General features: G+C 38.2%; 1 protein-coding gene across 21 annotated transcripts; it reads right to left on the bottom strand.

The window, feature by feature from the left end:
* LOC112189379 lies at window positions 1-26,505 on the bottom strand. 21 transcript variants are annotated; one of them, XR_002931874.2, is made up of 6 exons: window positions 26,224-26,491; window positions 25,680-25,849; window positions 23,876-23,932; window positions 23,682-23,710; window positions 23,538-23,582; window positions 22,474-23,038 (listed from the first exon to the last, which is right to left on the bottom strand). XR_002931874.2 is itself a non-coding variant. In XM_040514835.1 (5 exons), exons 2-5 carry the CDS (start codon window positions 3,615-3,617, stop codon window positions 414-416), a joined length of 297 nt encoding a protein of 98 aa, XP_040370769.1. In that variant the 5' UTR covers window positions 3,618-3,684; window positions 26,318-26,505; the 3' UTR covers window positions 1-413. The 21 variants fall into 21 exon arrangements, 3 of the variants coding, with proteins under 3 accessions (XP_040370769.1, XP_040370770.1, XP_024184475.1); XR_005806688.1 differs by having other exon boundaries at window positions 22,474-22,968; XR_002931870.2 differs by having other exon boundaries at window positions 23,880-23,932.
* Between the last annotated feature and the right edge of the window lie 21 nt (window positions 26,506-26,526).

Raw genomic sequence — 26,526 nt, 5'->3', positions numbered from 1 at the left:
AATATGAAAAAGCCATGATACAGAGCTTCCATAAGAGATGTCATGAATACTACAAACATGTACTGCACTACTGCAAGGGTTACAGCAGGTTATTTTACAACAGCGACAAGGACATTTAGGACGAGCATTTCCATTTGAAACAATTCAAAGTTTCAAACAAGAGCAATCGGGACATGAACACGAACATGACGGTAAAATGCAGAATTTTCTGCTGCATGAACATGAACTAGTTTTGCAGTAATAGGATCGGGGACATGAGCAGCAACATCGCCACTTTGGTAGTGAAGGGCAACTGAAACACGAATTACGGTTCCATGGACTGCATCATGAACCCTTGTAACCACAGCATTTACCGCTGCATGAACTACAGCCTGAACTGTTGCATGAACCACAGCAGGAGCAGCGCGGCATTTCTAGGTAAGAGAGGACCCATCACAACAGCAGCAACAGCAAATCAATGACAAGCTAAAACAGGGCATTCCACTGTACCACAAACAATCTGACATCATATTAGGAAGTTTAGGCATTATGTCTAATTGATTGATACTGCATTACAGAGGAGGGAAAAGAAGAGGCCAAAAATACTGCTAATCAAATGTTAAGGTTAATCTTGTTATATTTGGAATCAAGCCCAAAATGTTTTCTAGCGTTACTGCTACTTCCATCAATAACAATAAGTTTTAGGCATCATTAAAATCATACTTGTTAAGAAAGTGACCCAAGATTGAGCGTAGGATAAGTAATAACTATCAGAAATACAATTGAGGACTAAGGATGAAGATTGAGTCCACATTTCTATCTATAGAAAGAATTCAAATGCTTCATGATCTTTTAGCACAACATATTTTACATTTGCTAGGAAGTTGTTCTCAGTTCAATAGTGCTAACAATTTCTTTGTTTGAAGCAATTTTATCTTAATAGTAGCACAACATTTCTCTTGAAAATGATAAACAAGAAATGAAAAGTAAAGAGAAGATGGTACCAGAGCCATTTACAAAAGCGACAAGATCATCATTTCTTTCGATTTCTGCTTGACAGATAAATACAAAATAATGATCACAATGCACATAATGCAAACTAAACTCTACAAAAATTTGGTGATATTCTTACGTTGGTATTAATGGATCTGAATTTGGCAATTCGCAGTCACAAAATCAGAAATCCTGCAAAATATTCATATTCAATCTACTCGAAGATGACTAACATTATATAAAGAGAATCACCTCATTTTTCTTACATGGCTAGAACAAACAAATTTGAAAGATATTCAGTTGTAGTTCCTTTTACTATAAAACTAGGTGCCTTCAAAAGGTAATTGAAAAACTAACAAACTCTTTGCAGCATCGGGAAGCAGGTTGGAGGCATTCAACAGATTTCGGTTCCTCCTGCCCAAGCGAAAAAGATCAATGAGCTTGTTAACTTTCCACAGAAGCTAAGAGACGAAATCAAGAAAATTTCCAGTCAGATTATTATTGCATAATATTTCAAAATATCTTGTTTCCAACCTGAACATAGGTTTGTTTACTGTTACTACTATTAATTTCTGAAACAGAAGAAAGCTATCACCTTACCAATAGCAGGAATCTGGTTAGGAGGTATAAAAGTACACTTTTGGCAAGTTGCCTACATAGACTTTTCCTCATTCATTTCAGTCCCTGATTGGGAACCTATAATTTGATAGTCCACTATGGAAAAAAAAAAAAAAAGGTGGCTTCCAGTAAATAATCATTGATCAAATTGAACACAAAGACCATTCTGATGTATTGGTCAACAAAACATATTCATATTATTATTTGACCAGGTTAAACACAATTGGAGGTATCAATGAAGTCAATCAAAACTTGACAAACACATTGAGTGTACCCATTGACTGGAAAGCAGATACAAGCCACAATGGAACAGAACACAATCATGCACTTGGCCTACATTTTTATAATTCAATATCACCAATTTAAACCAGAACAAGAAGCAACAATTCAGAGAGCTCACTCTAGATCTCGTTTGCTGCAAAAGGGTGGGGTTTATGGTGCTAAACAAAGCTAAGTATAGCTCTATAGCAGACCAAAATTTTCCAACAAGACAAACCGAAGACAATCATTGACCGGATGAACCTCTAAGATAACTATCAAAGAGGGTCTGAATCTTTCAAGTTTATTAGTCCATAAAAAGTAAATAGGACTAATCTCTCCTACACTCTTTGGTTAAATTCTCAACTCCATCCTTAACTTTAAACTGACTGCTAAGCCAACATATGGTCTTAGCTATAAGAACACTTCCTCAGTAATGGTCTTACAGTTCACAGAGTGGAAGTCCTACCTTTTCAGTTTGACATAATTAAGCTAATGAAATCAAAAGGGTATTCTACACTACCTTCTGGAATCTAGAGTAATCAATGAACCCTCACCTCCCGTAGAATTGTATTGTGAAATTTTGCCTTCTACTTTCAAATATAATTATCCTGATAGTATCAGATAACAAATTCTACATAGTGTTCTTGCATACTAAATGTCAATGTATTACTAGCATCATCTATATCTTGAAACGAGAAATCATAAGTAGGAGATTTGACGGTAACAAATCAAAACCATGAAGCAATTTAATTAGTTTCAATCCATAAACAAATTGGTTTTTACCAGAATAGCAATAGGCATGTGTCTTATTAAGAGATGACTAATGATTCTTCCACTAGTTTATATATACGTACACCCCAATTTCAAATAACTAAACTTTCACATTGTAATTGCAAAACAGCTTGGCTATCACTCTTCAGATTACATTCAAAACTTGAGAACTCAATAATACTCAACATCCACAATGAATATAGAACTGCAACAACACATATAAAAGACAGAAAGAAAACAAACCAGAAGAAGTGGTAAACTGATGAACTTATAGAATTGCAACAACACATACAATTGCAGAACTGGTAAACTTATAGAAAACAGAAGAAAACCTAAACCATTAATGATTACAGGTCACCCAGAATGGATAAAATCATAAAATAGAACAATGTGGGAATTATAAAAATTTACCAGCAAATTTTTCAAGTATTGTCCTCCTAAGTAGCTAAACTAGAGAATACAGAAAACAGATAGGATTCATCATAATATGCAACTTTACCTGAGGAATAAGGAAAAAGGATTCCTTTGGCCGATGCACAAGAGCAACAAGTCCCTTACAGATGCAATCTTTACCAAAAGAGCATGTTTGTACTCTACACAGCATCAACATCAAACAAAAACATGACGAGACAAAATATTAGAAACTCGGCCAAAATACAAAATCAAACGGAAAAATACATAATCTGGAACGTGGATAACAAAGGGACGCCTAAAAGACTATAATCCACTAAAAGATCATCTAAACCAATCCAAATAACGAGAAAGAACCAGGCGGGTTTTATACGAGAAGCAAGCAATCCAAAAAGCTCAACAACAGTACCAAAAACAGTTGAAGAAAACCTCTCCGAAAATTCATCATTCTACCCAATATAATCATATACATAACAAGCGAGAAATGTTGATTGCATTCTGTCCTAAAATGTTTGAGCATTTTCATGGCAATATAGCAAGCTTATAATGACTGACCTTAGAAAAGGAACTCGTTGAACCTTCATGTGTAGGAAGTTTAGAGAGATTGAGCTTCAATGTAAGATTAAACCCATCTCTATGTGGGTCAAGAATCTGCACTACTGGAGTTGATTGAGATCACTTTATAGCCTTTATAGCCTCTATAGCAGGAAACCCATCAAAGTGGAGTTGATTGAGATCACTTTCCAGTTGACTATTTTAATCAAATGTGAATTATTGATGCCTGAATCAAATGTGAATTTAATCACTTTCGGAAGGTTAGGTAGTGCAAAATAATTAATGCCTGCTTTATGGCTGTCATCCATTTATTGTCGAAAACAATAATTGAGGGAAGACTTGGTTGACTGGATCTCATTCACTCGTTATATTCGAGTCTGGGTTGAGTTCCTACATACATTACCCTGCTGTTTCCTACTTCACTACCCTCTCTTTCCCTCTTCATGGAGTTCGTCTACGGCATTGCAGACAACGTCTTGGATAGGCTAGCTTCACATGCTTCCCAAGAGATCTCCTTGGCATGGGGTGCCCAACTTGAACTCACCAAGCTCAACAAGACCTTATCTACCATCAAACTAGTACTCGAAGATGCAGAGAAGAAGCAAGTGAGGAATTCCCTAATCACTCGTTGGTTGGGAAATCTCAAAGATGTCTGTCATGACGTTGATGATGTCTTGGACGAACTGGACTTCCAAAAGTTGCGGCTGAAAGTGGAGGTCGACAACTGTGGGAAGATCAAAGGCAAGGTACGCCAATTTTTTTCCCGTTGGAATCCAATAGTGTTTAACTTCAAAATGGGACATAAAGTGAAAGAGATCAGAGAAAGACTAGTTGAAATTGATAATGAAAAGACACAATTTGGTCTCCTTAAGTTTGCTAAGGTAGCTGAGGATCCTCGTTTGCTCCAAGGGATGCACGATAATAAGAGAGAGACTGACTCTTTGGTGGAGGCTTCAGATGTTATTGGGAGAGATGATGATAAAAAACAGATTATTAGCCATCTCTTAAATAATACTGATATCTCTAGTGAGGAGAATGTTTCTGTTATTTCCATCCTTGGGTTAGGAGGGTTGGGGAAGACAACTCTAGCTAAATTGGTGTATAATGATAGCATAGTAGAGGAGAATTTTGAGATGAAAATGTGGATATGCGTCTCAGAAAATTTTGATATCGGAACATTAATTCGCAGCATTATCAATGCTGCAATTAAACAAAAATGTGAGGATGAAAGTTTGGACCTTATGAAGAGAAGATTGCAAGATACTTTGCGAGGTCGAAGATTTTTGTTAGTGTTGGATGATGTCTGGGATATGGAGCTAATTGGAATAACAATTGAAAAATGGAATGATCTAAAAGGCTTGTTAAATGTGGGAGCTAATGGAAGTAAAATCATCATAACAACACGACATGGATCAGTTGCTTCACTTGTGAATCCCGTATACATGCAGCCCTTAGAAGGTCTTCCCCACAAAGACTGCATCTCCTTGTTCATCAAAAGGGCATTTAAAAGAGGAGAGGAGCAGCGCTATCCACATTTGATAGAAATTGGTGAGGATATTGTGAAGAAGTGTCGAGGAGTACCTTTAGCAGTAGCTACTGTAGGGAGCATGCTCTATTTGAAAAGAGATGAACACCAATGGTCGAGTGTCAGAGATGATGACATGTGGAGCATAAGGAACGACAATATTTTACCTGCACTCAAATTGAGCTATGATGCACTGCCACAACACTTGAAACCGTGTTTTGCATTTTGTTCACTTTTCCCAAAGGATTATGTGTTCAAGAGTCCAATGTTGGTCCCATTGTGGATAGCACAAGGATACCTCAAGACTTCTAAGAAAAATGAAGATTTTGAACAGATGGGTTTAGACTATATAAGGGAGTTTTGCTCTAGATCTTTGTTTCAAGTCGAGGGTGATATCAAAACAGCCATATTTTTTAAAATACATGATCTCATTCATGATTTAACAATTTCAGTGGCACAAGTAGAGTACTCCACAGTCAATTTTCGTCCCTCTAGTGATTTTGAAATGGTTCGACATGTGTCAATATCTAAAAAGGACTTGCTTGGGGAAGAGGCACAAGTTTCTGATTTCATGCTCACATCAAAGAAATTGCGAACCATTTTAGTTCCTGAAAAAGGTCAGATGAGTCAACGTTTTGTGAAGACATGCATTTTGAGATTCAAATATATGCGGGTGCTAGATCTCAGGAGGTCGCCTCTTGAGGAGCTACCAAGTTCCATTGGTAGTTTGTTTCATCTGAGATTTCTCAGCTTGTTTTCTAATAGGAAGATAAAAAGGCTTCCCAATTCCATCAGTAAGCTGCTGAATTTGGAGTACTTGAACCTTGAGGGTTGCAACGCACTTGAGGAAATACCCAAAGACATAGGGAACCTGATCAACCTACGAAGCTTGACGATAACAACACAGCAGACGTATTTGCCAAAAGGAATTTGGCACCTCACCTTACTTCAATATTTAGAATTTCATGGATGCGTCAATCTTAAATCTTTGGGCGAAGAGATCCAATTCCTCAACAACCTTCGCAAATTGTGGATTAGCAGTTGTAATAATTTGGTATCATTGCCACCAAATATGAAACACGCGACTGCTTTAGATACTTTTGGTGTCAATGATTGCGTCAAGCTTCAGGTGATGATGAGATCAGGGGAAGGTCCTCAACGTCTTCGATCATTGCTTATCGCGAAGTCAAGTTTGGAGGCTTTGCCCCCTTGGCTCATTGAAGATTCTGCAGACACTCTACAGAGCATAGTACTTTCTGAATGTCATAATCTCACGGCACTTCCGCAGTTGATAAAGTTCAGATTCCTCGAGCAACTACGCATTGAAGAATGCTTCAAATTGTCGGCTTTGCCGCAGGAGTTGCATTGCCTTACTGAGTTGAGAGAACTGTATATTGAAGGATGTCCTGAATTGAGCAAAAGCTGCAAAAGGCAATTAAAAGGTGAGGAGTGGTCAAAGATGGCACGTCACGTGAAGATTACACTCGACGCTGATAATGAAGAAGATGAAGCCGACAATCGCTTGGCCGATGGTAGGATCGCGTACCACACGCGACGACGCCGTTAGTCACCTCAATGAGGAGTCCGCCTCCAATCGGTCGCCTACCTCACAACGTGCCACCCGCGACAACGCCGTTAGTCACCTCGAATTTATCAAAATTGGTCGTTGGATGTTATCATGATAAGAAGATATGGATATGGTGTAAATTTTAGCTATTTTCATTGTCGTTTGGATCTCGATCGATTGAGTCAACTCTAAACCTTAAATACCACATAAAACTAATATGCTCATAACCAGTCCTTCGCAATTTATTTTTTTGATCTATCAGTTCTGACACTCTCATGGGTATGGGCTAAATAAACTAATGTAAACATTTCTGAAAGTTTACCTCCTCCTGATATAGTTGCCCTTAGGGAAGTATAAGTGTATAAAGAGTTGACCGTTTTGTTTGATGTCAAAATGACGGCGGATCGGGTTAATTTTTTTACACTATACCTATTAATACACTATAAATAGACGGGTAATCTCAAATATACCAATTTTCAGTTACAAATTTTTAGATTGCACAAAGTTCTTATATGCCTAGTAATGGGGTCCAACTTGTTTCTTAGGTGTTACAAAATTATACCTTCCAAGAGCAATATGGTGGAGGAAATATAATTTATCAAAATTGGCCGTTGGATGTTATCATGATAAAAAGATATGGATATGGTGAAAATTTCAGCTATTTTCATTGTCGTTTGGGTCTCGATCTATTGGGTTAACTCTAAACCTTATATACCACAAAAAACTAATATGCTCATAACCGGTCCTTCGCAATTTATTTTTTCAATCTGTCAGATCTCACACTATCGTGGGTATGGGATATATAAACTAATGTAAAAATTTCTAGAATTTTATCTCATCCTGGTATAGCTCACCTTAGGAAAGTATAAGTGTATAAAGAGTTGACCTCTTTGTTTGATGTTGAATTGACGACGGATCGGGTTAATTTTTTTACACAGTACCCATTAATACACTATAAATAGACAGGTAATCTCAAATTTACCAATTTCTAGTTATGAATTTTTAGATTGCACAAAATCCTTATATGCCTCCTAGTAATGTGGTATGACTTTCTTATGTGTATTACAAAATTATACCTTCCAAGAGCAACATGGTGGAGAAAATATAATTTATCAAAATTGGCCGTTGGATGTTATCATGATAAGAAGATATGGTTATGGTCAAAATTTCAGCTATTTTCGTCATCATTTGCGTGTCTATCTACTGGGTCAATTCTGAACCCCAAATACCACATAAAACTAATATGCTTATAGCCGGTCCTTCTGACAGGTCCCGCCCCGGATTTCACCATGAAATCCGAAGTGGCCATGTGGGGTCCACCTTAGAAGAAATTCTTCCAAAACTTTGGCAGAACTTCCCCTAAAATGAACTACCCAAAACCTGTAGAAAGAAAATTTACACTCCTCAATCAATTCATCCTTATGCTCCTGGAGCCACCCTGCTCCCCAAATCAACATCAGTCTCCAATTCACAAAACACACATCTCAACTCGAGAAGCATAAATCTCATAGGTAATCAGAGCAATTCTAACAGAAAGGTATAACAGGAAAACCTAATTCAAAGGCAGATGCGGAAGCCATGCTGTTGACTATGCCTCAACTCCGTGTACGCCCAACCTCAACCAATTCGCCTGCAAACTGGGCATTTGAAACCGAAGGGCCCAGGGGAAAGTACATAAAATACGTTAGCGTGAGTGGACAAAAATAAACAATTTTTAAACCAAATGGATTTTATACTTTCCCACATTTATTTCCTTAAAAACTCTCGATGCATGCAACGATTTAGAAAACAAATCACGAGAAGCTCTGCTCAAGAAAAACCGACTAGCCCCGCTAGTCACAAACAACTGAGAGGAAAGATCAAAACTCCGATACTCAACAGGATAAGACCAGCCTCGCTGGTTACACGGAAATCAGACTAGGCCCCGCTAGTCGAGAAATGATAGGATATGGGGAAGAGATATCACCATACGGGAAATGGAGCCTCCCAGGCTCTACCTACCCTCAACTGCCACTCACACATAGATTGTGCGAGGAGGAGAACTAATGACCTCAACTTCCACTCACACATAGATTGTGCGAGGAGGAGACCAGATAACCTCGACTGCCACCCACGTGAGGAGGAGAATAAATCACCTCTACTGCCACTCACCAACACAAAGTAGGTGAGGAGGAGAACAAGCTACCTCAACTGCCACTCACCAACACAAAGTCAGTGAGGAGGAGACCTAATCACATAACCCGCGTATGGTGAGGAAAAAGATCGTCGAAAGCCAATAAATCTGTGTAGTTTCCCCACATATCTCACGAAATAAGAATCCAAGTGTATAAAGACGTGACCCCGCACGCCAAGATCATCTCAAGTTCCAATAAGTAGGGTATAAAGAAGTATAAAGTTTTGCTTCCTCGAATTCTTATTTCGTAAATCTCATAAAAAGCTCAAAGAGCTGATTATAAATATAAAATCAATAGTATAAATTTCTGAATCCGCATAAATCAAAATCCTCAAATCGAGCATAACGAATCTTAATTCAAAAGTTCAAACCAATAAAACATTCAATAATCCAAACCAAAATAAAATGCTCGATAATTAAGTTAATAAATCAATAACTTAAAACTTGCGGAATTTAATTTGCATGCATCAATTAAAATCAAAGGTCCACTCACAGTACTATTCCGACGATCACGCATTCGTGTTCCGTCATCGAGCAATAGCTCGGTACGTCGTCCTGTACACAATTATATTCTGTGAATAATTCTTCAATAATTTAATACAATTCCTAAAATCAATTCCTCATAATTTCGCCTCCCAATTCTCCTCGGATTTAGCCCAAATTATACAACTAATACCAATTCCTTAATTTAAAGGTTCCAAGGCAGAACCGAGAGATATCCGACAGTCGGATTCTCGTAATTCGATAATCGAAACCCTAAACTTCAAAAATTCATAATTAATTTCAAGTTTCTCCAAAAATTACCAAACTTCACATACAATCTCTACACAATTTATAGGATTTAATAGGCTAAAAACCGGAATTAAAACACTGCCCTACACGCCTCCACGCGCCACCAGCAGTGGCAGCGCGTGGGCCCCACGCGCCGGCGGCAACCACCTCCGATGGCCACCAAAATTTGGCAGCACCATCTACTCAACAAACCCAACCTCTTTCTCAACTACAACAAGTTCCAATTTTACCTGGAAGAGCTCCAATTTGGCCGGTGAAAATTTTCCAGAAATTCCAAGAACCCTAGAAATTGAAATTGTTAATTCGACCTCTACACTGCAAATTGAAATGAAAGACCTTAGGGGAAATGATCTATGTCAAAAACCGAACCTTCGACGCCAATTTGGTGGCCGGAGACTGCCGGAATCGGAAAATATAGGCGTTGACTCAAAACTGCTACAGTGACCGTCCTCTTCTTCTCGTTGCTGCACCTTCCACAGTTCATATTAAGCTACAAAACAAACCCAGAAATGAAGAGAAGGAAGAGAGCTTTCCAACGACATCTTACACGTCAAAATCCGTCGCCGGATGGAGGAGTTATGGCCGGAAGAAGGTGAAGAGGTCGGAGAAGAAGAGAGAATCGGGGAGAGAGAAGGGAGAGGCTCGGTAAGTTTCCGAAAATGGAAAATTACCACAGTAACTCGGCTATTTATAGAAACTTATTATGAACAGTAATTTTAGTATTTTGGCCATAACTTTCGCATATGAACTCCGATTTTTACGTACCACATATGCACGCGCTCGGTTTAACGTCCTCTACAACTTCCATGAAGAACATTTTCTCAAATTTTGACCCGAACAAAAAGTCATATTTTAGGGCCCCCTAAAAGTACTGAAACGATAGTAAAAGTGAAAGTAAATGTCGTTTACCGTCCCAATGATTAGTAAATCAGTAAATTTAGGTTCGGTCTTCGCAATTAATTTTTTTGATCTGTCAGCTCTCACACTCTCGTGGATATGGGCTATATAAACTAATGTAAAAACTTCTGCAAGTTTATCTCCTCCTGGTACAACTTTCCTTTGGGAAATATAAGTATATAAAGAGTTGACCGCTTTGTTTGATGTACCTATTAAGTACCTATTAATAAGCTATAAATAGATGGGTAATCTCAAATTTATCGATTTTCAGTTACTGATTTTTGGATCTCTCAAAACCCTCATATGCCTAGTAATGGGGTCTAACTTGTTTATTAGGTGTATCACAAAATTATACCTTCTAAGAGCAACATGGTGGAGGAAATATAATTTATCAAAATTGGCCATTGGATGCTATCATGATAATAAAATACGGTTATGGTCAAAATTTCAGCTATTTTTGTCATCGTTTGAGTCTTGATCTACTAGGTCAACTTTAAATCTCAAATATCATATAAAACTAATATGCTCATAACCAGTCCTTCGCAATTTATTTTTTTGATCTGTTAGCTCTCACACTCTTGTGGGAATTCGCTATATAAACTAACGTAAAACTTTCTAGAAGTTCATCTCCTCCTGGTATGGCTTCCCTTCGGAAAGTATAAGTATATGAAGAGTTGACCATTTTGTCTGACGTTTAAATGACGGTGGATGGGATTAATTTTTTTTACAGAGTACATATTAATATGGTGCAACTAGAGAAGGCAGTTATTGAGGGAACTAATGAGCGCTCAACAACTTCAACTGGAGAGAGGCTCTTTTGACATGGCCAAAAAAAAAAAAGAGAAGAAGAATGTTAGCAACGACAATGCGACAACAATGCTTTGGTCGCAATTGATGGCGTCGCTATTAGTATTTGCGATGCCACCAATTGCGACGGAAACTTTCTGACGTAAAGCCATTTTGCAACAGCAAAACTGTCATCGCAAGTGTTATTTATGAATAAACAAAATTTGGTATGCAAATACAAAAATCTACCCCCCTATAATAGCTTCCACCTCCTCTTCATTTTCCTATCCACTTCACATGTCACTATAGCAGTGACAGCATATGCTATACGCCGTTGTGGCCCAATTATTTTAGTGACAATGACTGATTTGGGGAAAAAAAATGCATGCCAACATTTTTTGGATAAAAGCTATACAAAAAGGGAATAAAGCTTCTACGAAAGGGAATGATACATTTTAATTTTTCTCATAAATGTTATAAAAGGAATGAAGCTTCTACGAAAGTTTACCAGATAATTGAGTTTTACAAGGTAGTTATGACAGGACCCGCCCCGGATTTCATCCTGAAATCCGAAGTGACCCTGCGGGGCCCACTTTAGAAGAAATTCTACCAAAAATTTGGCGGAACTTCCCCTAAAATGGACTACCCAAACCTGTAGAAAACATTTACACTTCTCAATCAATTCATCCTTATGCTCCTGGAGCCACCCTGCTCCCCAAATCAACATCAGTCTCCAATTCAACAAAGACACATCTCAACACGAATAGCATAAATCCAATAGGTAATCAGAGCAATTCTAACAGAAAGGTATAAAAGGAAAACCTAATTCAAAGGCAGATGCGGAAACCATGCTGTTGACTATGCCTCAACTCCGTGTACACCCGACCTCAACCAATTCGCCTGCAAACTGGGCATTTGAAACCGAAGGGCCCAGGGGAAAATACATAAAATACGTTAGCGTGAGTGGACAGAAATAAACAATTTTTAAACCAAATGGATTTTATATTTTCCCACATTTATTTCCTTAAGAAAACTCTCGATGCATGCAACGATTTAGAAAACGAATCACGAGAAGCTCCGCTCAAGAAAAAATCGACTAGCCCCGCTAGTCACAAACAACTGAGAGGAAAGATCAAAACTCCGATACTCAACAGGATAAGACCAGCCCCGCTGGTTACACGGAAATCGGACTAGGCCCCGCTAGTCGAGAAATGATAGGATATGGGAAAGAGATATCACCATACGGGAAATGGAGCCTCCCAGGCTCTACCTACCCTCAACTGCCACTCACACATAGATTGTGCGAGGAGGAGACCAAATAACCTCGACTGCCACCCACGTGAGGAGGAGAATAAATCACCTCTACTGCCACTCACCAACACAAAGTAGGTGAGGAGGAGAACAAGCTACCTCAACTGCCACTCACCAACACAAAGTCAGTGATGAGGAGACCTAATCATATAACCCGCGTATGGTGAGGAAAAATCATCGGAAACCAGTAAATCTATGTAGCTTCCCCACATTTCTCACAAGGTAGAAACCATGTATTCGACGACGTGACCCCGCACGCCAAGATTACTCTCAATCTCAAAATGGATAAGTGAGAAATAAGAATAAATCGACAGCGTGTCTCACACGCCCAAAATATTCTCAAATCCGTAACCGAAACCGAAAATTAGTATAGGTAAATCCCATTTCCAAAAATCTTTCAAAATCCCCAAGAAGCCAACCACATCCAAAATCCTTAATTAGGTATTCCCGATGCCAAAACCGAAAGTCAATAAACAATTGAGAATATCCAACTCCATTGAAACTCATCTTAAAAATCTTCCAGGAGCTTAACTCGGTGATTAGGGATATGCTTAATTCCGGAAATTTACCTCGGAAATAAGGAATTCATCAAATAATATTATAAATCATAATCAACCTTTGAAACTCATTATCGAAAGCAAATCCATGATATAATTCGAAATCAATTTCCGAAAATCAAATCATTTGCTCAATAAGTAATATGATTAAAACTAGAGCATTATTTAAGAAAATAAATGCATGCATCAATATTTAAAAATAAAAGTCCACTCACAGTACTATTTCGACGATCACGCATTCGTGTCCCGTTATCGAGCAATAGCTCGATACGTCGTCCTGTACACAATTATATTCCGTGAATAATTCTTCAATAATTTAATACGATTCCTAAAATCAATTCCTCATAATTACATCTCCCATTCTCCTCGGATTTTGCCCAAATTATACCACTAATACCAATTCGTGAATTTAAAGGTTCCAAGGCAGAACCGAGAGATATCCGACAGTCGGATTCTCGTAATTCGATAATCGAAACTCTAAACTTCAAAATTCCTACTTAATTCCAAGTTTCTCCAAAAATTACCAAACTTCACATACAAGCTCTACACAATTTATAGGATTTAATTGGCTAAAAACCGGAATTAAAACACTGCCCAACACGCCTCCACGCGCCACCCACAGTGGCGGCGCGTGGGGCTCACGCGCCGGTGGCCACCACCTCCAATGGTCACCAAATTTCTGCAGCGCCACCTACTCATCAGACCCAACATTTTTCATGTTCACAACATTTTCCAATTTTACCTCGAAGGGCTCCAAATTGGCCGGTGAAATTTTTCCAGAAAACTCCAAGAACCCTAGAAATTGCAAATCGTTAATTCGACCTCTACACTGCAAATTGAAATGAAAGACCTAAGGGGAAATGATCTATGTCAAAAACCGAACCTTCGATGCCGGTTTGGTGGCCGGAGACGGCTGAAATCGCCGGAAATCAACTGAAATCTCGACCTGCTACAGTAACCTTCACAGCTTCCAATCGAGCTCTTCCAGCCAAATTGTTGCAATTTACCACCACAGACGTGACCAGGGTGAGGAGGCGAGCCAGCAGATGTCCAGATTCCATCGTGAGGTGGCCGGAGGAGGAAGAAATCGGAGGATGAAGAATCGGCCGAAAAGGAAGAAAAGGTCGCGGGAGAGGAGAGAGAAAGAGCCGGGTAGGTTTCCAAAAATGGAAACTTAACACAGTAACTCGGCTATTTATAGAAAGTGACTATGAACAGTAACCGTGAACAGTAACTTTAATCTTTCGCTTATAACTTTCACATACGAACTCCGATTTAGGTGTATCACATGTCCACGGACTCGGTTTAACGTCTTCTACGACTTTCATGAAGAAAACTTTCTCAAATTTTGACCCAAACAAAAGTCAACAATTTAGGGCCACTAAAGTTACCGAAAAAGAGTAAAGGTAAAACAAATTGTCGTTTACTGTCCAACGACTAGTAAACCGGTGAATTTAGGTTCGGGACGTTATAAGTTATCTTTCTCTACTACATAGGGTTTAAACTTTTACAAGGATCTTCCTCGTTCTACTTCACATACCAATTACTTTAGTGTATAACGATACATTCAATTCAGTCCATTCTCCTGAGCATTTGCTTGTGCCTCCTGCAAGAGCAACAGGTTTCATATGAAAAATATGCATTTTCTCATATAACAAACAGTAAATTTCAATCAGACTAGATCAGAAAGTCTACCAAAGTCTTTTACCATCTTCAGCCTGGAAGTTTATCTAGCTTTTTGTATATGTCCTTTCAATTTAATCAACTGTTTTTGAAAGCAGACAACATAATCAATTGGTATTCAATTCAACAAATAGTAACTGAAGTCTCCTTTTCTTCTTCAACTTCCTTTATTTATGAACTACATAAATTTCACAAAATTAAACAGTTGATGATGAGCATAACCATTGTTCATGCAATTTTTCCGGTAGATTTTTATCACAATCTCATCCTAGGAGCCAAGACATCCTAGAATCAAAAATTGACCTAGAGAGGGAAATAAAAGAAAACATACACTAGACACAATTATCCTTCAAGCCACAATTACCAGGAAAAGATCATGGTTAAATCAGATTCATGATGCAGTGGCAATTACCATAAGAATGAGACCGTAAACTATAGTACGACATCAATAGAAACACAAACATTACTATGCAACGAATAAAACTAAGCACATCAATAGAATTATTTTCATATTAGATTGCTTGATCATTGATGAATCAAGATCAAAAAACTTTGACACAAACAATCAAGAGCTGTATAAAAGTCAACCAGCAAGCATGATAAGAAACAGAAAATGATAATGACCTCTGCTGCCACTTTCCTTCACTCTACTAGATCTGCTTTATTCCCAACTAGAGCCATGACCATACTTCAATTGCCTTATCATAAGAAAATGATCCGATTAGATAGAATTAGCCATATTGAAAACACAAATTAGCATAAAGAAGTTAGTTTACAGAGTGCACCACCTAAACAAAACTGAAATTAAAGTTATAGCCTAAGATTAAACAGCCAGGACTGAGTGATGTTTAGACAACAAGAAAGTGTGAGCAATATTTGCTTGTCTTTACAATTAAAAAAATAGTATCTTGTAAAAGAGTCCATCCCTAAAAGAAAAAAGAAAAAGAAAAAAAAAGTTCAGGCTACTTCATTCAATATAGAGGAGAAAAGAACAAAGTGATGAGGACATATCAGTTTATAGCTCTTTCCATCAGCAACTAGCAAGCTGATAATACTAACATGATGGTATTCTAGGTACTTAAGGGGGCAGCAATAGCTTGTTATACTGAAACTCAAAGTATAATCAAAGTATTATCAACAAGAACATAATAACAAGTAAACCACTTCAGAGAAAAGATAGAAACCACTCGCAGTCCTAAGTAAAAACAGGAAAGCTCAAGTTGCCAAGCCTTTGACAGACATCCTCTTCACCTAATCTTAATCCCACGGCACAGCCCATCACCAAGATTAAATTCTCAGTTGTTCAATTGCAATATTCCAAGATCAACTTCTTCCAACGGAGAAGTTCACCCAAAACGTGCAAGCCCTCAAATACCAATCTTTGTCCCTCCCTAGCTCCCTCCTTACTTCTCCTCTCTCTATTTCTTCTCAACAACTCTCTATTACTTCCCTCTCTTCTTTGTTCTCCCCCTCTCTCCTCTTTTATTTTTCTTCCTTTCCTCTAACCCCCCGTCAACAACAAAACCAAATCGCTTGTTATCTCTTAACATAAAAACAATAAAAGCACAAATAAACATCATCCAATTAACCATAATCCAACCATCTAAACTACATAAACTGGAAGTAATAACTATGAGTATCTCCACTTTTTGTTGGGAAGTTAGAGCCCACAAGTGATAAGAACCAAGAAGCTTCAATTTGCACAGAATCAAGAAGCTCATAAGTTAAAGCTAAACTTTATTCCCACTATCTCCAAAATGGATCAAAGGAAAATATATTTGAATCCAATTGGGAAAAGATATCATTTTTAATTCAGTTCAAACCATCAAATATTCAAATAAAGAGGTGAACCGAACCGAAAAGATTAACGCTCCTCCCAGAAACTAATTAAGATAAATTTGAAACTGCTTCAACTGCAATTTGGGTTATAAACTGCTTCAACTAGAATCACAAATGTACACATCGAGTAACGGCAAAGTGAAGGAAACGAAAGGCCAGAAGCAGAAAGAAAGTACAGCAGGGCCGTAATGGGCTGGTTGATGCGGTGGAGCTCCGGGATCATCCAAGTCCTCGCTTCTCCGTGGTTTTGATGAATAAGCTGCCAAACCAGATAAAGGCTATAACCCTCACATCCTAGATGCCAATATACCAGAAACCCCTTATCCTTTTACCATGACAGCACGGAATTTACAGTTAACAGAAGGTTAACAGTCAACAAAATTTTGCCAGTTTATGTGGAGGAGAAGAGGCCACGTCAGTGGGGGCCCTTTGGTCTAGAAATGTGTTGGTTCATTGCAGCCTAAAGCTTCTAACGTACAAGAAGTTTGCAGTGGCTTATCCACGCTTTTACTTTCAACGAATCTTGGTAGAGCTTCATGCTCTGGTCCCTTTATATCTCACTAATTTTTTGCAGATGACTTGATACTATTTGCAGAAGCAACTATCTCTCAAGCTAGGGCCCTAAAGCAATGCCTAGATATATTTTGTGACTTATCTGGACAAGCTGTGAATTTCAAAAGTCCTTGCTATTTTGTTCTCCAAATCTTGACAATGTCCTTGCTCCAGACATTAGTAGAGTGTGTGGATCTGTTTTGACAAATAATCTAGGCAAGTATCTTGGTATGCCCCTGATCCATTCAAGAATTACCAAGCATACGTACTCAAGTGTGGTTGAGAAAGTGCAGTCAAGATTAGCAGGATGGAAGTGCAAAACATTGAGCCTTGCTGGTCGATTGACTCTCATACAATCTGTCACATCTTCTATACCTGTTTGTACCATGCAAACAGCCAAACTGCCAATGTCTACATGCAACGAATTAGACAAGCTAAATAGGAACTTTCTTTGGGGAGAGAATGATGGGAAAAAGAGAGTTCACTTAGCTCGATGGGAAATGGTGTGTAAACCAAAAGAGTCTGGTGGTCTTGGAGTAAAGTCCACTACCCACATGAATCAAGCTCTTCTTGCCAAAGTTAGTTGGAGATTAGCCTAGGGTGAAGTTGGAGATTAGCCTAGGGTGAGGTTGGATTATAAAGTCAAGTGTTGCGGTCCAAATATCTTAAGAATGTTGACATCCTTGATCATGATTACAAGGCTCACTCGCGCTGCTCGAGTACTTGGAGAGGTATTATTTTTTTGGTGCTGAACTCGTTAAACAAGGCATTATTCGGAGGATTGGAAAGGTGACACTACTAAGTTTTGGACTGATAAATGGCTTGATTGTGGACCTTTGGTTAATATGATTTCCAGTACTGTGAATATCATCAAGCTCTTGTCAAGGATTTTTGGACTGCTAATGACTGGAATATATCTTTACTTCAGAGCTACTTTGACCAGGAGACTGTGAAAACTATCACAAGCATCCCAGATAGTTTTCCAGGTAGAGGTGAAGATAAAAGAATTTGGGGTGAATCACCAAATGGGCATTTTACAGTCAAATCCGCCTATATGATCCATTTCAAAGAACCTGGTCTACCAAATTTTACCAGGAAGTTTATCTGGAAGTTATGCATGCCTCCAAAATTGAAAGTGTTCGCTTGGCTTTTAATCCATGGAAAACTTCTCACTAATGTTAATTGAGAGGGTCAAAAGAAAGTTCTCTAGTAACGCTACTTGTCCTGGATGCCATAACCATGAGGAATCCCGAGTCATTTGTTTAGAGATTGTCCCAAAGTATGTCATATTTGGAATAGGATCATCTGTTTTCACAGTATGCAAAGGGCCATGGTGTTGGATTGGGGTGCTTGGCTTGCTGCTAATACCCATTGCTCCAAGAGATGCTATGGTGATAATCAATGGTGTATTGTCTTCTTCTTTACATGTTGCATTGGTATATTTGGAAGTGGAGGAATAAAGGGGTGTTTGAGGAAAACTTCCAATGGCCACTGCTTCCCTTGAATATTATCACTGATGCCGTTACTGAATGGTTTTTAGCCCATGCCAAACCACTTGATTTAAATGTGAGGTCTGTTATTGATTTAAAATGGTCAAAACCTGACGTAGGATGGGTAAAACTCAATGTTGATGGAGCTAAATCCAATTCTGGTAACATTGGTGTTAGGGGTGTGCTTAGAGATCAGAATGGAACCTGGATAAAAGGTTTTTCTTCATACATAGGATATGGTAAAGTCATTGAGGCTAAGGTATGTGGGATGCTTCTTGGTTTGCAGATGGCTTATCAATTGAATATCCCTAAAATTATAGTTGAATGCAATTCAGAATTTATTATTCAGTTGTTGAACAATGGTGTTGATAACCTTCATCCTCTTAAGAGTGTTATCGAAAGCTGCCTACAAATGAAAGCTGGATTTGAAGAATGCATTGTGACTCATGTGTATCGAGAAGTTAACATGGTTGCAGATGTGCTATCTAAGTGTAGTTTGGACACTGACATGGGCACTATCTACATGGAGCAACCTCCTCCTCAAGTTATCAATGCCTTCCTTGATGATTTGAGTGAAGTTCCTAGATCTAGGAAAGTTTGTAATGCCTTAAGTTAGTGTTCTTGTTTTTAGGTCTTTTTAGGCCCCATCTTACCCAAAAAAAAAAAAAAAATCTTGGTAGCTGACAAACCATTTCAGTTCTAAAAGAAGCCAGGTGATTTATTTCTCATCTCCTTCGATAAGGCTCTTTTTTGTTTGGAGAACTACGATGGGATAAGTCATGGGACTTATCTTGCTGATGATGGCTTGGCAAGAGTCCAAGATTTATTAGTTTTTCTTTGCCTTCTGACAATGATGTATTTTGTTGAATTACTTAGTTATATGGTTTACAATTGCACCACTATTGAGTGTCTAGGTTTTTGTAAACCATCTAGTCATTAGGTTAGATGTTTCAGATGTTTATCATTGTTAGTAGGCTCACTTTAATTAAGTGAGCAACTAGTTTAATGATCCGTGTCTGCCATGTTTGGTTGTTGTTTGGCCCTAAGATACAGGGATTGAGTCTAAAAAACTTATGTATCTGTCGTTCTAGCTTTATCAATAAAAAGATATCTCTGATTCTTTAAAAAAAAAAAAAAAAAAAAAAATAATAATAATAATAATAATAATAATAATAATAATAAATAAAAAGATAAAAAGAAAAAACCTCTGTAAAATATCAATTAAATTGGAGACTTATAATGAAATACATAGACGATTCATTTTTTCGAATCGAAGGAGGTCAGCCATTTATTGAAAATAAAAGATTACAACGATACGATGCCAAAAGACATCAAGAAAGGAATAAAATAGCCCGAAAAGAAAAATACATATGAAATATAAAAACTTAATAACGCAAGGAGCAGCAACGTCGAGACGCAGCGCTGATGTTACACTACGGATTGCAGCCGTGTAGTGAATTGAGTAGTCGGTAGTTTGACTACCCATCGAACTCCAACGCACAAATTGACAAAAATCAACTTGGTGTCGGAATGAAGGCACTATCCCACCTAAAGATCGAAGCCGGCCAAGGGTGTTAGAACATGGCCATGTTGGCAGACGATCTGTCATGAACAAATGCTATAGAATTGGGTCCTGAATCCAATACCAATAAAGCACAGGAGCCCCAATCCATTCTAGCAAATCAGAAGAAGCCTAACAAAGATTATGGGCCGCAGACCAAAACCAAACTCCACCCGGATCTCAGATCTGGCTCCATCTGCCAAGCCCACTCGGATCCCAGATCCGAATCCTGATGCCAACGAGCTGGACAGCAGCACCGGCGGCAGCGTCCCGAGAACCTGCAATGAAGGATGCCAAACTGCAATAGCCATCGTTGACGAACAAAACACCGCCATTGAAGTCCCAACAAACCGATCCCATCGCTCGGCCATCACCACTAGAACCCCATCCCCTCACCTCGCACCAAGATCCGACGTTCTTCAGCCTAGCGTCGTAGTCCCACGCAAATGAAGATTCAAAGCCACCAGCAGGAGAAGAAACCAGATCCCCTCCGCCCTTATCCGTCAACCAACGATCCAACCAAGCCCCCATCACCACCGTATCTGCAGCAAGACCTTGCCCCAAAACCCTGAGATCGCCGAGACTGCTCCCCAGATCCCACTCCTCACAGTAATCACCGCATCCCTTTGATGGTGTACCAACATCAACTTGGCCCACCGACACAGTCCCATCAGCGCCCAAACTCCGCTCAACAGACGCACTGCCGCCGAAGACAAGGAAGACGAAGATGAAGAGGCAAAAGCCTAAGATTTTCTCCATGAATGGAGTAGGTATAGGACACGACAACCAAGAATGGCCGCCGCACCACAAACCCTAGCAGAGCGTTCTGCTAGGTCACTTTTAGGGTTTAAACAGGGAGAGAGAACCTACAGAGACGATTCATTATAATAGTAGTAATTGTTGTCAGAACCATCTATTTCTTTGATTTAATTAGATTGTTAAACGATCTTTGATTTGATTGATTTTTTGCATAGATGATCTTTAATTAAAGGATAATTTAAAATGGATGGTTGGATTATGAAATTGTAAAGTGAAATTACAATGATCACAATGCATTGTGTGCATATAAAATAATTCATTCTCACTTGCACGTACAAGAATATCGAGATAGGAATTAATTGCGTAGGCAAATGAGACTATAATGAAGCCAACTATAATCTATGATAAACGACCGGCTACAAGCCTCCTAAGCATAATAATAGTGTTTTCGCTTTGTAAATGAAAGGTCGTGAATTCAATCCTCACCGGGGCTTTTTTTTTTTTTTTTTTTTTTTTAAGGGAACAAAATCAGGTTCCATTAAATAACGACATCATTGCGTCAAGCTTGAGGATTTCAATAAACCACTCATAATACAAGTAGAAGCACAATACAGACTTTCAGAGCAACCATATCCTGACCAGAAAACTAAAAACCTAAAAGAACTGCAACAAACTAAAAAGAAAAATGCGAGAAAATAAAACACCTACACCTATCCAACCCTAAATCAGAGCAACCAATTTAACAAGCATTGACGCCTAAGACCTTCTTGGTGTACATCGCCACTCATCAATCAACCAACAACAACAATCAAGGGCCGAATAGAGTAAAAGCCGAGCGACGCTAGTTTATTCAAAACAAACAAAAATTGAAATCCTTGCCACACCACCAGCCCAAACCAAACCAGGCCCAAAAGAGAAGGGAAAGAGAAAAGGGTGAGCCCAGCCAGGCAGCAACCCCACCAGACTGGGCCCACGGCCCATCACCCACCTCCCCTTCTAGTCTTCTACCTTCAGATTTTTGTGTTCTTATGGCATTGCCTAAAAGGAAGGCAGTACAAAGGTTAGGCAGCTTGTCATGAAAGAACTGCAAATGCCTTGGCTAGAAAACTAATGTAATAGAATGACACAACTGTGTAAATTGCATAGTGGAGGTTGCTTAAATATAATATAGTTCCATTTGCTACTACATTTTCATCAAAACCAATGAGCAAGAAACTATTCTAGGAATGAATTAACATAGAAATTATATCCCAGAAATGGATGACAGAGATTCATTGACCTAAGAACTTAAACTGAGCCTAGTTATGGCTTGTAAAGATCAGAATGACTAGGAGACTCGAGAGTAGTCATTGCAGATGATGATGAACACACTTCCTCATCAGAAAACCAATAATGAAGAGGCTAATACTATAAAATTTATTTCTTAAACTCAATTTTATGAATACATGAATATTTGCAGCATATCTAGAATAGTTAAATATGAAAAAGCCATGATACAGAGCTTCCATAAGAGATGTCATGAATACTACAAACATGTAATGCAAGGGTTACAGCAGGTTATTTTACAACAGCAACAAGGACATTGAACAAGGACATTTAGGACAAGAGCATTTCCAGTTGAAACAATTCAAACAAGAGCAATCGGGACATGAACACGAACATGATGGTAAAATGCAGCAATTTCTGCTGCATGAACATGAACTAGTTTTGCAGTAACGGGATTGGGGACATGAGCAGCAACATCGCCACTTTGGTAGTGAAGGGCAACTGAAACACGAATTACGGTTCCATGGACCACATCATGAACCCTTGTAACCACAGCATTTACCGCTGCATGAACCACAGCCTGAACTGTTGCATGAACCGCAGCAGGAGCAGCGTGGCATTTCTAGGTAAGAGAGGACCCATCACAACAGCAGCAACAACAAATCAATGACAAGTTAAAACAGGGCATTCCACTGTACCACAAACAATCTTATGTCATATTAGGAAGTTTAGGCATTACGTCTAATTGATTGATACTGCATTACAGAGGAGGGAAAAGAAAAGGCCAAAGATACTGCTAATCAAATGTTAAGGTTAATCTTGTTATTTTTGGAATCAAGCCCAAAATGTTTTCTAGCTTTACTGCTACTTCCATCAATCACAGTAAGTTTTAGGCATCATTAAAATCATACTTTCTTAACAAATGACCCAAGACTGAGCATAGGATAAGTAATAACTATCAGAAATACAATTGAGGACTAAGGATGAAGATTGAGTCCACATTTCTATCTATAGAAAGAATTCAAATGCTTCATGATCTTTTAGCACAACATATTTTACATTTGCTAGGAAGTTGTTCTCAGTTCAATAGTGCTAACAATTTCTTTGTTTGAAGCAATTTTATCTTAATAGTAGAGCAGCATTTCTCTTGGAAATGATAAACAAGAAATGAAAAGTAAGAGAAGATGGTACCAGAGCCATTTCCAAAAGCGACAGGATCGTCGTTTCTCTCGATTTCTGCTTGACAGATAAATACAAAATAATAATCACAATACACATAAAGCAAACTAAACATTACAAAAATTTGGTGATATTCTTATGTTGGTATTAATGGACCTGGATTCGCAGTCACAAAATCAGCAATCCTGCAAAATATTCATATTCAATCTACTCGAAGATGACTAACATTATATAAAGAGAATCACCTCACTTTTCTTACATGGCTAGAACAAACAAATTTGAAAGATATTCAGTTGTAGTTCCTTTTACTATAAAATTAGGTGCCTTCAAAAGTTAATTGAAAAACTAACATACTCTTTGCAGCATCGGGAAGCAGGTTGGAGGCGTTCAACAGATTTTAGTTCCTCCTGCCCAAGCGAAAAAGATTAATGAGCTTGTTAACTTTCCACAGAATCTAACAGACGAAATCAAGAAAATTTCCAGTCAGATTATTATTGCATAATATTTCAAAATATCTTGTTTCCAATCTGAACATAGGTTTGTTTACTATTACTACTATTAATTTATGCAACAGAAGAAAGCTATCACCTTACCAATAGCAGGAATCTGGTTATAGGTCTAAGAAGGAAGATTAGGAGGTATAAAAGTACAGTTTTGGCAAGTAGCCTACATAGACTTTTCCTCATTCATTTCAGTCCCTGATTGGGAACCTATAATTTGATAGTCCACTATGGAAAAAAAGAAGAAGAAGGTGGCTTCCAGTAAATAATCATTGATCAAATTGAACACAAAGACCATTCTGATGTATTGGTCAACAAAATATATCCATATTATTATTTGACCAGGTTAAACACAATTGGAGGTATCAATGAAGTCAATCAAAACTTGACAAACACGTTGAGTGTACCCATTGACTGGAGAGCAGATACAAGCCACAATGGAACAGAACACAATCATGCACTTGGCCTACATTTTTATAATTCAATATCACCAATTCAAACCAGAACAAGAAGCAACAATTCAGAGAGCTCACTCTACATCTCGTTTGCTGCAAAAAGGTGGGGTTTATGGTGCTAAACAGAGTTAACTATAGCTCTATAGCAGACCAAAATTTTCCAACAAAACAAACCGAAGACAATCATTGACCGGATGAACCTCTAAGATAACTATCAAAGAGGGTCTGAAGCTTTCAAGTTTATTAGTCCATAAAAAGTAATTAGGACTAATCTCCTACACTCTTTGGTTAAATTCTCAACTCCATCCTTAACTTTAAACTAACTGCTAAGCCAACATATGGTCTTAGCTATAAGAACACTTCCTCAGTAATGGTCTTACAGTTCACAGAGTGGAAGTCCTACCTTTTCAGTTTGAAATAATTAAGCTAATGAAATCAAATGGGTATTCTATACTACCTTCTGGAATCTAGAGTAATCAATGAACCCTCACCTCCCGTAGAATTGTATTGGTGAAATTTTACCTTCTACTTTCAAATAATTAATCCTGATAGTATCAGATAACAAATTCTACATAGTGTTCTTGCATACTAAATGTCAATGTATTACTAGCATCATCTATATCTTGAAACGAGAAATCATAAGTAGGAGATTTGACGGTAACAAATCAAAACCATGAAGCAATTTAATTAGTTTCAATCCATAAACAAATTGGTTTTTACCAGAATAGCAATAGGCATGTGTCTTATTAAGACATGACTAATGATTCTTCCACTAGTTTATATCTACGTACACCCCAATTTCAAATAACTAAACTTTCACATTGTAATTGCAAAACAGCTTGCCTATCACTCTTCAGATTACATTCAAAAGTTGAGAACTCAATAATACTCAACATCCACAATGAATATAGAACTGCAACAACACATATAAAAGACAGAAAGAAAACAAACCAGAAGAAGTAGTAAACTGATGAACTTATAGAATTGCAACAACACATACAATTGCAGAACTGGTAAACTTATAGAAACCAGAAGAAAACCTAAACCATTAATGATTACAGGTCACCCAGAATGGATAAAATAGAACAATCAGGGAATTATAAAAATTTACCAGCAAATTTTTCAAGTATTGTCCTCCTAAGTAGCTAAACCAGAGAATACAGAAAACAGATAGGATTCATCATAATATGTAACTTTACCTGAGGAATAAGGAAAAAGGATTCCTTTGGCCGATGCACAAGAGCAACAAGTGGATCAACATCGGAAGCAAAAGTCCTCAAAGCAGGCTGCTTCAGAATTACTCTCAATGGAGCTCCTAGCACCACTTCCCTTACGGATGCAATCTTTACCAAAAGAGCATGTTTGTACTCTACACATCATCAACATCAAACAAAAACATGACAAGACAAAATATTAGAAACTCCGCCAAAATACAAAATCAAACGGAAAAATACATAATCTGGAACGTGGATAACAAAGGGACGCCTAAAAGACTATAATCCACTAAAAGATCATCTAAACCAATCCAAATAACGAGAAAGAACCAGGCGGGTTTTATACGAGAAGCAAGCAATCCAAAAAGCTCAACAACACTGCCAAAAACAGTTCAAGAAAACCTCTCCGAAAATTCATCATTCTACCCAATATACTCATATACATAACAAGCGAGAAATGTTGATTGCATTCGGTCCTAAAATGTTTGAGCATCTTCATGGCAATATAGCAAAGCTTATAATGACTGACCTTAGAAAAGGAACTCGTTGAACCTTCATCTGTAGGAAGTTTATAGAGATTGAGCTTCAATGTAAGATTAAACCCATCTGGGTGGGTCAAGAATCTGCACTACTGATCCATACGCAGCCTTTATAGCCTCTATAGCCCCAGCAGGAAGCCCACTCAAGAACACAGTTTCCGGCAGCGAAACCGAGAGCAGCACAATGTGTGGGTTTTTCATCTCGTCACCTGCAAAAGCAAAACCATCAATGGTCAGCGAAGTCGGCCCATTTAATTGTCTAGTCATTGGAATACTAGTCAAAATAATTGATG

Source organism: Rosa chinensis, chromosome 2 (assembly GCF_002994745.2).
Source record: "Rosa chinensis cultivar Old Blush chromosome 2, RchiOBHm-V2, whole genome shotgun sequence".
Lineage (NCBI taxonomy): Eukaryota > Viridiplantae > Streptophyta > Magnoliopsida > Rosales > Rosaceae > Rosa > Rosa chinensis.
The sequence above is the reverse complement of the archived record's forward strand: the minus strand, read 5'-3'. Positions and strand labels throughout refer to the sequence as shown.